Source organism: Nannobrachium achirus, assembly GCF_963921795.1.
Source record: "Nannobrachium achirus genome assembly, chromosome: 16".
Taxonomy (NCBI): Eukaryota; Metazoa; Chordata; class Actinopteri; order Myctophiformes; family Myctophidae; genus Nannobrachium; species Nannobrachium achirus.
The window spans coordinates 30,927,587-30,941,099 of record NC_137823.1 but is presented as its reverse complement, the minus strand read 5'-3'; the positions used below and the strand labels follow the sequence as shown (position 1 = coordinate 30,941,099).

At 44.5% G+C, this 13,513-nt stretch overlaps 1 protein-coding gene across 1 annotated transcript in view; it reads right to left on the bottom strand.

Moving 5' to 3' along the window:
• Nucleotides 1-592: 592 nt before the first annotated feature.
• The window catches only part of tnfrsf21 (tumor necrosis factor receptor superfamily, member 21), a gene marked incomplete at both ends in the record, with an annotated part of 63,753 nt that continues 50,832 nt past the window's right edge, over nt 593-13,513 (bottom strand). The window contains 2 exons of the mRNA XM_080744861.1: nt 593-822; nt 9,515-9,806. Coding sequence (XP_080600987.1) covers nt 593-822; nt 9,515-9,806 — 522 coding nt within the window. The remainder of the gene's footprint in view (nt 823-9,514; nt 9,807-13,513) is intronic.

The window sequence follows — 13,513 nt, the reverse complement described above, 5'->3', positions numbered from 1 at the left end:
GTATTCGCGGATTATGCGACAAGCGACCTTTAATCAACTGATGACTCTCCCTTAATGTGTTTCTGTGTCGTCTCCTTCCTCCCGTCTTGCTCCCCACAGACAGGGGCGTCACAAGGGGGGGAAAAGTGGGACTGAGTTACTAGGGCCCAAGGTGGATTTTATACTTTAGCTATTGATAAATAGCAGATCTACAAGCCCACAGCGCAGCACTTAGTAGATCTGCTATTTTTGAAAACTCGCGAAAATGTGTGCAAATCTTTGAATATATGTATTTTTTAAGTGGACATTTGTAACAAAATATTTTGAGATGGGGGTCCATGGCCAAATACATATCATTTTGGAGGTCCTTCACATGAAAAAGTTTGCGCACCACTGACATAGAAACATATAAAAAAAAAGAAAAAAGAAACTGAAGGATTTTAAATATTCAAAGACTTGCACAAATCTTCACGATTTCTCAAAAATAGCACATCTACAAGCTGTGAGCTTGCATATCTGCTATTTTTCAATAGTTAAAGCACAAAATGGGAGTGGATCCTTGTACCCCGGGGCCACAGAGTTTGGTGCGACACCCTTTGCTCCCCCAGACAGACTATAAGAGGTCGGGGAGGTGACAGTAGACGGAGTCCAGCAGCGTCTGGCTGGCCTCCTGGCTCTTGACGCCGGCGATCTCGAACAGGCGGTCCAGCTTGTCCTCGGCGGCGGGGATCTCCTCGATGGCGTGCAGCTCGTCCAGGTTCAGGATGTGCAGCATGTCGTCGAAGATGGGCTGCAGGTCGCAGGGGTCCAGACGCACCTGCCTCAGCACCGTGTCCTTTTTCTCTGCAGGGGGGGGGAGAGGGGGGAAGGGAGGACATCGCTTTAAATCCCACACTTTTTTGTCTGAGGTCACACCATGAATATATTTTTAATCCGAGGCACCCCTACATAATAATTTTCACTCCCAGCACCTTATATTTATAGCATATCGTCGTTGTCAGGTGGAAACCTTGTATATCCAAAACCGTTCGTTTTGTATTTAGCATCTATAAAATGTACTAAACTAATGAAAACAGCAGATCAGATAAGAAATTCCATGAATTAGACAACAAATGTTTAGGAAGTAGTGAAAATAGGAGATCTACAAGCTCAGCGACGCGTCGTGAGCTTGTAGATCTGCTGTTTGGGATCTGCAGTTTGGGCAAACATTTCTCGGTATGCCGCTGTGTTTGTCCATTATTTATTTGGCATTGAGCCACGGACCACCATTTGATGAGATTTTGCTTCTCAGACCCAAAACTTTGAATATTTTGTTATCGTGGGATAAGATTTTGACCACAATTCCACGCTGTATTTATGTGTTAACATAGGAGAGATAACAGGCAAATGTTGATTAAAAAAATCTATGTTCTCTAATTGTGTAGACTTCTTTTAAAATAAGTATGCAGATGTTTAACAATAATTGAACTCTTGAGAGCGTAAAATTAAATGTCATGGTATTTTTTTTCTTTAAAACCTCTTAATGATACCAATAATTAGGAACTATATTTTATACTATGCATAAGTGTTTACTATATTAGTTGATCCAAGCCGAAACAATCAATTGACTGATCATTAAAGAGAACATGCTCTGAAAATGCACGTGGCCCACCCATCTGACCACTTAACTAAACTTAAGTGATCAGATGGGTGGGCTGCACACACTTTAAAGATTTTCAAATGGTCCCTGCTTTAAATAGATGTCTTCACCACTGGCCTTCATATTGCTCTCATGTGTTTTGCTATCAAAGGTATGACTCAATGTACTTCCAGCAGGGGGCACACACGCACACGCACGCACACACACACACACACACACACACACACACACACACACACACACACACACACACACACACACACACACACACACACACACACACACACACACACACACACACACACACACACACAACCCTTATACAAGTCAAGGGCAATGTTGCCTAGGCTAGCATTATTTAAAGCAGTAGTAAGTGATGGTCCAATCATTATGTGTCATTGGAGGGCTGAGGGAAGGCTTACATTTCTAGTTAACACAACACCAGACAACGTCACTAATTAACACACCGACAGGGACGTAAATAATTAAGTGTAGTAATAATAATAATAATAATAAAACTTTATTTGTATAGCACCTTTCATGACATGAAATGCAGCTCAAAGTGCTTTACAGAGCATAAAATGAAGCACACGTGCTTAGCAGAGAAAAAGTACAATAGAAATAAAAAATACATAAAAAAGAGATAAGTAAAATGATTACAATAAAGCAAGAAAAAATAAAAGCATAGAGCATTGAAGAACAATTTCAGAGCCGTGCGGACGTCAATAGCAGCATAGGGATTAAAAAAATTTAGCTAAAAGCAAGAGTAAAGAAATAGGTCTTGAGCTGTGCTTTAAAGCTATCCACCGAGGCTGCCTGTCTTAGGTGTAGTGGTAGTTTATTCCAAGCTGTCGGTCCATAGAAGCAGAAAGCTGCTTCACCATATTTTTTATATGTCATTGTTGGCACCTCAAGTAGGTCTGCACTAGAGGACCTGAGTGGGCGGGTTGGAACATATCTCTGCAGGCAGTTATAGAGGTACGAAGGTGCCAGACCATTTAGAGCTTTATAAACAAGTAAAAGAATTTTAAAATCAATCCTAAAAACAACCGGGAGCCAGTGTAGCGACGCTAAAACTGGAGTAATATGTTCTCTTATCTTAGTTTTTGTTAAAACTCTGGCTGCTGCATTTTGAACAAGTTGTAATCTGTCAGTTGTTTTCTTTGGCAGACCAGAGAGAAGTGCGTTGCAGTAATCAAGCCGAGAGAAAACAAAAGCGTGGATCAGCGTTTTTGCATCGTTCAGCGACAGATAGGCTCTAATTCGCGCAATATTTCTAAGGTGAAAGAAGGCAATCTTCGTGACATGATTAATGTGTGTATTAAAATTTAATTCAGCATCAATGATCACCCCCAGGTTCTTAACAGAGGTGTTATTTTCTTTAGCCAGGTTACCAAGTCTATTTATTATTGATTCTCTCTGGGCAGTAGAACCTATTATGAGAACTTCTGTCTTGTCCTCATTTAGCTTGAGAAAGTTCTCACTCATCCAGCATTTTATGCTGGACACGCACGTCAGCAATGGGTCTAGAGCACAGGGGTCGTCCGTAGCCACCGAAAGGTACAACTGGGTGTCATCAGCATAGAAATGGAAATTCACACCGTGAGCGGAAATAAGTTCTCCCAGCGGCAGTATATAGAGGGAGAATAATAAAGGACCAAGAATCGAGCCCTGTGGAATACCAGAGCAGATGTTGTGTTTGTTTGACTCGAAGTCAGCTAGATTAACAGAGTAGCTTCTGCCTGTCAGATAAGAGCAAAACCAGGACAGAGCTGTACCTGACAGTCCTACCCAGTGTTCGAGACGTTGTATTAGAATTGTATGGTCAATTGTGTCAAAAGCCGCCGATTGGTCCAGCAGTAGGAGAACGGACACATCTTTGTTATCAGCAGCCACCCTAAGATCATTAATAACTTTTAAAAGTGCAGTTTCTGTGCTGTGTCCTTTCCTGAAGCCGGATTGGAATTTGTTGTGCACCTTATTGTTCTGCAGAAACACATCCAATTGATGAAAGATAATTTTTTCTAGGACCTTGCCCAGAAAAGGCAAATTAGAGATGGGTCGATAATTATCCAGCACGGACGGGTCAAGGTTGGGTTTTTTGAGTAAGGGTTTAACTACAGCCGTTTTCAGTGAGTCTGGAAAGACACCTGATTGTATAGAGCTGTTTACTATTTTTAGGATATCTTCAATAACACAGTCTACAACCTCTTTAAGAAACGGCGTGGGTATTGCATCCAGCGAGCAAGAAGACGATGTCATTTGCGATATGGTTTTACGAAGTTCTTCTTCATCAATTGCACAAAATGATACTAGGCTCCCCCTAGATTTATCGATGCTTTTACACATGGCACCATTAACCGCATTTGCATTTGTGACAGTATTATTCGTAATACCAGCTCGAATGTTAACAATTTTGTTGTCAAAGAAGGATGCAAACTCATTACACTTTGCTTTAGAGGCAGGGAGTGACTGCTTGTAGGACTGGGGGGGGTTTAAAAGGCGTTCAATGGTAGAGAATAAGACCCTAGCATTGTTCTTATTCTCATTAATAATTCCGGAAAAATAGGCCTGCCTAGCCAGACGCATGGTTTTATTATAGGTGGCTGTTGACGCCTTAAATATCTGTAGGTGGATAGTTAATTTATTTTTTCTCCAAGCTCGCTCTGCTCTGCGGCATTGTTTTTTGAGTGAACGTATATGATCGTTTATCCAGGGTGTTACTTTGGAATTATATTTCTTTTTAGTTTTCATAGGAGCCACTATATCCAGAGCTGACTCCAATTTAAGATTAAAACGTTGAACCATATCATTTACTGAGGGAATATCAGGAAGGCGGGGTGCACACGCAAGAAGGCTGGCAAACTCTTCTGCTGCCGAGGAACCGAAAAATCTCTTTTTTATAGTATATTCTCTATTGTTTTTTTCTAGATCAGAGACAGTCATATTAAAACACAGTAAATAGTGGTCTGATAAATCAGGCTTAGCGATAATCCTGTCCATAGAAATATTTAGCCCTTTAGAGATCACAAGATCAAGGGTGTGGCCTTGATTGTGGGTTGGCCCGGTAACATGCTGATCAAAATCAAGGGAATGCAGTAACTGTAAGAAACTCATAGCTGTAAGATCAGTAACAGTGTCCACATGCAAGTTAGTATCACCAGCAATAAGGGTTCTCTCATAGTCCGTGGAACAGATAGATAGAAGTTCAGATATTTCTGTAAGAAATAAGGCTTTGCTACATTTTGGTGGGCGATATATCGTAATCATTAGAACAGAGGATTGACTCTCAAATAAGTTAGCTTGATATTCAAAGGATGAAAAACTTCCAAAGGACAGGCACTTGAATTTAAAAATGTCAGAGAAAATGTATGCCAAGCCTCCGCCTCTTTTTCCTTCGCGCACTGATTGAATAAAGTGATAGTTTGGTGGGCAGGCGACGCCAAGTGCAAAAGCTCCATCGTTGCCCAGCCATGTCTCTGTTAAAAAGATTATATCTAATTTCTCTTCACAGATTATATCATTTACAGAGGAGGATTTGTTTAAAAGTGACCTGATGTTAAAAAGTGCCAGGTTTATTTTATGACATTTTACTGTACTATAGCCCCTACAGGGAATGTAAGTTAAGTTAGCTAAATTAGCAGAGCCACTGCTTATCCTGGACTCTCTATTTGAAATTACAGTAGAAATGTTGTGAGCCTGCTTAATAAAAGCGCTTGAAGGAGCATCGGGTCCAGATACGTTAGTTGCTGGGTATAATGGACCCAGCTGACATCAACGGCTAAACGTATTGTCCAGCTGGGAGGCCTGGGTCTTCTGTCGATGTGGTCGTGGAGGGATGGGTGGGGGCGAAAGCACCCAGGCCACAGATTTCTGGGGCACGGCCGGGGCAATTTCAGGCGTTTTCAGGGATGGTGGTTGTGGTGCCGGGCGTTTGTCCTGTGGTGGTTGTGCCGCCGGGCCATTGACCGTGTGTCTGGCCGGGGTCATTTTTAACGCAGTGTTAATGAGTTCATTCATTCCATTCGTGAATTCTAGGAGAGGCATTGGAGATAGGGAGAAAGAGGAGGATTGGGGTGATGGGGCGGTTGTACCCGCCCCCTCCTCTTCCTCTGTCAACTCTCCGTTGTCAGTTGCCAGTTCACTTTGCTCACTGTTCGGGCCAGCCACGGCTGAAGCAGGGAATCCACAAAACTCTTCTTCATTACTGTCCTCTTCGAACATTTCCCTGAGTGACTCCAACTCTGCATTCATTCGTCTACTCCACTCTTCAGCGGAGATGTTGTCCATATTCAGTTCCTCGTCAGGGAGGGCCATAATCAGTTCCTCGTCAGGGAGGGCTGGCACAACGGTAGCTCCTCCGTTCACCAAGGCCGTTCCCCCCTCGGCCGAGGGGGGCAGTTCAGTAACCATAACACTATCTCTTGTTATGGATTCTTCGTGGGTTGCAGATAAGAGTTGTTCATCACAATCTGTTGTTTTGGATTGCTGTGTTCTGGCCAAGGCCAGAGCATGGAGAACATTCTGCAAAAATATCTTTGCTCCTAGCTTATTTAGTTGCCGTTCATCAGCAAATAGGTGTCTTCTGTCGAAGAAAAAACTGAAGTTGTCAATAAAATGCACATTTTTGTCGGTGCATGCAGCTAAAAGCCATTTGCTCAGAGAGAACAGTCTGCTGAAATTCTCGTCTGTGCCTCTCATAGGCGGTAGGGGACCGCTGATCCAAAGCTCTATGTCACTGTTCAGGAAGCTCAATGTGTTGAAAAGAGCCCTGAAATTCTCCTTTAAGATTTCTGACTGTTTTTCTTCTGTGTCATATGTGCCAGTATGTAGAATCAGGGTTTTCACCGTTTGGTGTTTGTTGACAAGATCCAGAATTCTGTCTTTCATGTCAGAGACTGTGTCTTTGGGAAAACACATAACTTTTGCCTTCTTCTTTCTTATGCTTTTGACACCTTTTAAAGCAGCATCGCCCACAATCAAGATGTCAGGATCAATCACTGAGGTGGTTCTTACCCTGCTGGGTGGGACGTTCTCTCTGTCAACAGGGGGACTTCGGGGGGCTTCTAGTAGCTGTTCTGTTAGCCAGCTTGGGGAGATGCTACCCCTGTCATCCTCGGCCAGTGGCGTGAATCTGTTTGCCAGCTGCACACTCGGTGTGTGTGGAGATTGGACTGCGTTTGACTTTTTAGCAGTGTTTTTCCCCTTGGCAGTTGCCCATTTATGAAGGGGGGTCGAAGCAGCGCTGTGCCGGGGTAATTCCGGCCATTCGTCGGTGATAAGAGGGCTTTGGGAGGGTGTCCTGCCCGTCGTCCGTTCTTTCATCTTTGGCTTTGCACCAAGGGAATTCCAGGCGAGTGGTTTATCCAGTCTTTGGGTTTGTTTTAATTGGAATAATTCCGTTTCCAGTACTGCAATCCTCTGAAGCAGTTTCTGATAAACCCTTGTAGAAATGGTTGGTCCGGCCATCTTGCTAGTTAGCTAGATGCTACGTATCCAGTCACCAAGTGGCAAAAAATAGTATATTGCAGTACAGCAAAACAATCCCGGAGTTTTATAAGTATCCAAGATCCATTTGTAGTTTCTCAGAGAAAAAATAAAACATCAGTATCAGCAGAAGAATGTAAGCACAAGCGAGCCTAAGCGGGAGCAAGCAGCGATACGTCCGCACTGTAGGAGAGCAAGAAACCAATTCAGTGTTGTGTTTTGCTGGAATGAGAACCCGTCCTCTCTTGACCCTGCACAGCATTATGAAGGGTCACCACTGATTCACACAAAGGTGAGGTGTTTGAAAACTGAACTGCAGAGGGTTTGAAAATGTGACTCGAAAATGTGAACCGAACCGAAATAAATTCGGCTCTAAAAGTGGAGTATGCATCGGCCCTAAGGATGCAGGCCACTGTTTCATCATATTCATTGAACAGCTTCTTTCTAAGTCTCAGCAGGGGCCTTGGAGTGCAGGCGTTTTTAAAATGGAGGATTATATAATCTACTGGCATGTTCTGCCATTTGCAGCAAGTCACTGCAAATGGCTTTTGTCTGTCATGACTTCCCAGGAGGCCCCTGGTGAATGTGGCGAGTGTTTGGGGGGTGTGGACGGGTGTGCTTCTCCCTGTTGGTTTTCAATAAAGAGCAGTGACAAATATAGGTCCCCCAGGTTCGATTTGATTATTATTACAAATCACTTCAGCCCTATACCGGTACATTTCGGCCACTTGAAAATAGCCGATCTACACGCTCACAATGCGTTGCGATGTGATGCATTGTGAGCTTGTAGATCTGCTATTTTCGAAGGATTTTTTATACATTTTATACACTGGAAAACGTGGACATTCTGCATAATGAGTATTTTTACAATAGGGTATTGATACTTTTAAGTAAAGAATTTGAATACTTTTTCCACCATTGTATATAATACTTCAGGTGTACATCATACATTTTTTACAGCAGAGTCATTTACAGATCACAGATAATTGTCATCGCCGGCACTTGCCATCTGCTTGACGACAGGTGCAGTCTAACACACGCACACACACACGCGCGCGCGCACGCACGCACGCACGCACGCACGCACGCACGCACGCACGCACGCACGCACGCACGCACGCACGCACGCACGCACGCACGCACGCACGCACGCACGCACGCACGCACGCACGCACGCACACACACACGCACACACACACACACACACACACACACACACACACACACACAGTCTGCCAAACAGGGCCCACTGTTAATGCTAGAGCAGGGAATATGCTGCTCTCACTTGCACTATTCCACTTTCTCAATTTAATTATACCATGAAAGGGGATGCAAAGAATCAATACCTAAGATGATTGCTTTGGCCATGCACTATACTACAGTATGTTATATGTTATTACATAACCCAGGCTTTCTTTGCCCTGGGTGAGGGGAGTGAGAGAGTGATAACTTATATCAAACCTACGGCTGATTGATTGATTGATTGATTGATTGAATACTTTATTAGAAGTGTGCACTGTGCATAGGAAGAGCACAGCATGGGACAGTACAGTTCAGATACAACTTAAGGTCTCCTAATAGGATTTAAACCCAAGAAAGGACTATGGCTTGTTTACATTGGTGTCCTTTTGCACTCGATTCATAGAGGGATGAAACGGCAGTAGCTGACGTAAGCTACTATGATGTGGCAAAGTGCGCACTGAGCGACCTCACTGCGGAAGCTGGAAGGAGAGAACACGCCGCAGCGCCCACAGCGTCCCCTGCGGGAATCGCCCCCGGGACCTTCTAGCTGTGAGGCGACAGCGCTACCGACTGCACCTCCTATCCCAGTGTTTCTCTTAACTCTGACAGTGTACAAATGGAACCAAATGAACCTGTTAGGGTTCATTTGGTTCCATTTTTACACTATGAGAGTTCTTGCATGAGACCCCTAAAGCAATGGTTCTCAACCTGTGGGTCAGGACCCCCAGGGGGGTCCCAAAAAATATTTTGGGGGGTTCCCAAATGATTAACATAATGTGAAACATTGTTTTCTCACTCAACAGTAAACAAACCAACACAAAGTGTAAGTGTATAGGGTATCTGCACATTTCTAACGTGACAATTTAAGGACTTTTTAATACCTCTAAAATGACAAATTAGACATTGGCCAAAATGTCAAACATTAGAGGCAGAAATTGTAAAAATAGCTGTATCTACATGCTCACAACGCCTCGAAACGCGAGGCGTTGTGAGCATGTAGATACGGCTATTTTCACAAAAGAACCGTGATATACAAAATGTAATGCCTCAACTCTTAGTGCTCGTCAGTTAAAATATGATTATTTTGGGGGTCACGGCCTGAAAAGGTTGAGAACCACTGTCCTGTCCTATCCTATCCTATCCTATCCTATCCTATCCTAGGCTCACCTTTGGTAATGAAGGAGCCCGTCCGGCTGAGGGCGGAGTCCTTGCTGGAGGTGGAGTCGCAGCGCAGCAGCGGCTCCGACTCGTCGGGGAGGAAGAAGCCCTTGGAGCGCTCCACGGGCGACTGCTCCACGGCCCCGCCCCCGGCCCCGCCACCACCCGCCACGCTGCTGCTGCCGCTGCCGCGGCTGCTGTTGCTGCAGCCGCCACTGCTGCCGGGGGACTCCAGAGGCTTGTGGATGGGACTGAGGCTCTGGCTTACATTCACTGAGGTCGACAGCTGGTTGATGTCAAACTGCAGGGGACGAGAGAGAGAGAGAGATTTATTAGATCGCCGTTAGGTTACTGCACCGTTTTACATCTAATATATCGCTCAATGGCTCATGTTATCATAAAACCGTCGTTACGCTGGTGACCTATTTTCTTTTATACACTCACACCCATTCACTCACCCCCACACACACAGCCGACCCCCTGCACATGCCCATTAACAATTTCTCTGCCATTTTAAACATAGCTGTAGTAAGCAGCTGCCAAATTGTCCTTACCTTTTAGCGTGGGCACGCGCACGCATCGTGCACAATCTGTGCGCGACTCATCTAGTAGACGTGTAGACTCGGTGACAAGCTTTCGAATACAAAAAACCCCATTGAAAAAGACATATCCGTTGCCACGCTGTATTCCTGCTTATCCGCCAGTGTTTACATGAAAAAACATTGAAAAAAAGCCAGGCATGCGCTATGGTAACACGTGGACACGTTCGCGCACAAAACGCACGATATGTGCGGGGATCATAATCCAGGCGTGTAGAGACTGGATCAAAGTTTCCAAACGCAAAAATCCGATTGAAAAACGAGCGTTCCATCGCCGAGTAGCTTCCACTTCTGTTACACAGTAAACCAATGGAGGCGGGACTATGGCCCAGGCTCAGACTGGATACGGAAAGCTGGATCCGGTCCAGACCGGAAATGACCGGATACAGTTAGGGGGGCGGGCCTAAAGGGCCAGAATCAGCGAAAATCTGCGCTAATACTTTTAATGCTTTCATAATGATTAAAGCTAATTAAACTTTACGGGCTCTACGGGCATGGCAGCGCGGTACAGCAGGAAATCTACGGTTTCTACGGGGATCGCGAGGTATGAGTTAAGAGTCACCATGTTTAAATAAAATAAAAAACAATTCAGATGACATTGTTCACATCATTTTCTTTTTTTTTTCATTTCTTTTCGTTTTCTCTTTAACCATACATTACCATTACAAAATGAAATACCAAAAAATTAAATAAGAAACAGTTCAGATGACATTGTTCACATAATTGTTTTCTTCTTTTTTTTTTCGTTTTCTCTTTAACCATACATTACCATTGTGAATATGCACACTAACCTACACGCTGGTAACCTATAGTTTTATATCTAAAACATCGCTCAATGGTGGCTATGGGATGGGGCTTTTAAGCCGTGACATCATTTTGTAGTCAGACCCCCAAGCAGATTTATTGTCAATATGGGCAGTGCTGTGTCCCTCGCTATTTCAACAGATCCTAAACAAAAATAACGACTAAAGTATAGTCTAATTTTACCACTTTCCTTTCAACAAGAAAGAGAAGAAAAATAAGCTTATACTAAAAAGATTCACAGGCGCTGGTGCCATTTGGCACCAGAAGTTCTCCTCCGCCTACAAAATGATGTCAGACTTAAGAGCCCCATAGCGTCCTCTGCAGAGGGCGCTCTCCCATAGCGAGTCATCTCACTCCTATTATCATAAAAAACTGGGTTACGCCAGTAACCTATAGTTACAGCAGCTACTCTTCATGGCGTCTCAGCCAGCATCAACACGATTCACATGGATATGGCGAGAGGTGGCAACGGCTAGGGGAGATGGAGGGGAGGGGAGGCCAGGGGGGAGGAGGGGGAGACGGAGAAAACAGCAGCAAACGGAGGGAGAGATGGAGGGAGCGAGGACAAAAGGGGAAGAAGAACAGACAGGGAGGTATGAGGTTTAGTTTAGGGAACGAGAGAGAGAGGAAGAGAGGAAGAGAGGGGAAGTGAGAGGAGAGAGAAAGGGAGACAAACGTCATTGGCAGGAAACAATGGCTGAGTATGCAGTGTTCTCTCTGTCTGCTAGGGAACACGCTGATCCTCTGAGCACGAAGTGTGTGCGTGTGTGTGCGTGTGTGTGCACGTCAATATGTGGGTTGGATGGCTCCGTACTGCTCCAACCTCTGTACTAAACCATACACACACACACACACACACACACACACACACACACACACACACACACACACACACACACACACACACACACACACACACACACACACACACACACACACACACACACACACACACACACACACACGCATACATTTACATAAGTACACACACTACTCTCTTTCACAAATTCTACCTCTAACCCAATAATAGTCAGACTCTCTTTCACATAAACACCCACACACATGTGAAACACAGAATCTTTGTGTCTTTTTCTCATGCACGCACGCACGCACGCACGCACGCACGCACGCACGCACGCACGCACGCACGCACGCACGCACGCACACACACACACACACACACACATACAGTTTGCTGAGATGTGAGTCACACAGGGCCCTGGGTGTCTATTTACTGGTATTTACTGGTACAGTATGCACTGCACACGGCCCATTAGACAGCATTTTACTGGTCCAAGTCTCTCTCCTCTGGATTCTGACTAATATGGATACATGCACTGCATCAGTCATTCTCTGGGATACCGGTATGTGTCTTTCTCTATATTAGTGGTTCCCACGCTTTTTAGCTCAAGACCCAAAAGAGAAATTTGATGTTTGCCCAGGACCCAAACTAGTGAAAACAGCAGAACTACAATCTCACAACGCATCGCTTCGCACCGCGTTATGAGCTTAAAATGTTTTGTTTATTTATTTATTATTATTTTGAAAAACGTTTGATTGTTTTCAACTTGAAAATGTTTGAATTTTGGATGATAAAATAAATGAAAAAATTCAAAACAAAATGTAGGAAACCCATAAAAAATTTAATTGTCCTTCTCTATAGTATTGTATCTGTCTTTCTCCGAACATTATCTCTCTTTCCCTCAGATACTGCGTCTTTCATTATCTTTCTTTCTCTCACAGTATCTGTCTTTCTCTCATAATGTCTCTTTCATCTCTTCCCCTTTGTCTAAACATGTGTACTTGTCTACATTTCCATCATTCTTCTTCCCACACTCCCATGCTTTCCCTCCATCTCTCTCTCTCTCTCTCTCTCTCTCTCTCTCTCTCTCTCTCTCTCTCTCTCTATCTTCTGGTTTATTTCATCCTTTCTTTTCTCTGTCTCTCTCGTCTTTTCATCCTCAATTCTCTCCACCCCCCCCCTCCCCTCAACCCCCCACCCCTCTTGCGGTTTCTGAACCAGTCCTAACTGGTCCTAACTGGTTGTGCAGACTGTACACTTTTTGTTTGTTTGTGTCCTTTCATCTGCCAGTGTGTGCGTCAATCTCGTGCCCAAAGACGGGTCACAGCACCAGAGAGGTCATCGCACTGACGCCACGGGACACCACACTCTGTCAGTGAGCACTGAGGGGGGAATCCAGCCTCACACCGGACCCCCACTGAGAGAGGTTCAATACGACCGACAATCCATTGTCATTAGCTTGATTTGATGAGGTGGGACACATCATGATGTGGAAACGCATCGGGTGCGGAGAATCCTATGGGTTTAGTATGGATCTCTGCCCAATCTCTCTCTCGTTCACTCTCCTTTCTTTTTTGAGCGGTGCACCTAAGCTCCAACATCTGTCTTTGTCCGGTCAAAAACTGATAGGAAAAACGTGTTAAAAAATGTCCGGGGCTTAAGTAAACTGAAGCTTAAAGGTCTCTCTATCTGTCTCTCACATGAGTGGGCATTCCTGCATGGCACACAAACTCGCAGTTGAAGATGCCACTAATGACTAATGTTAGGAGCAGATGTGGACACAGAAGCAACACAGAACCCATG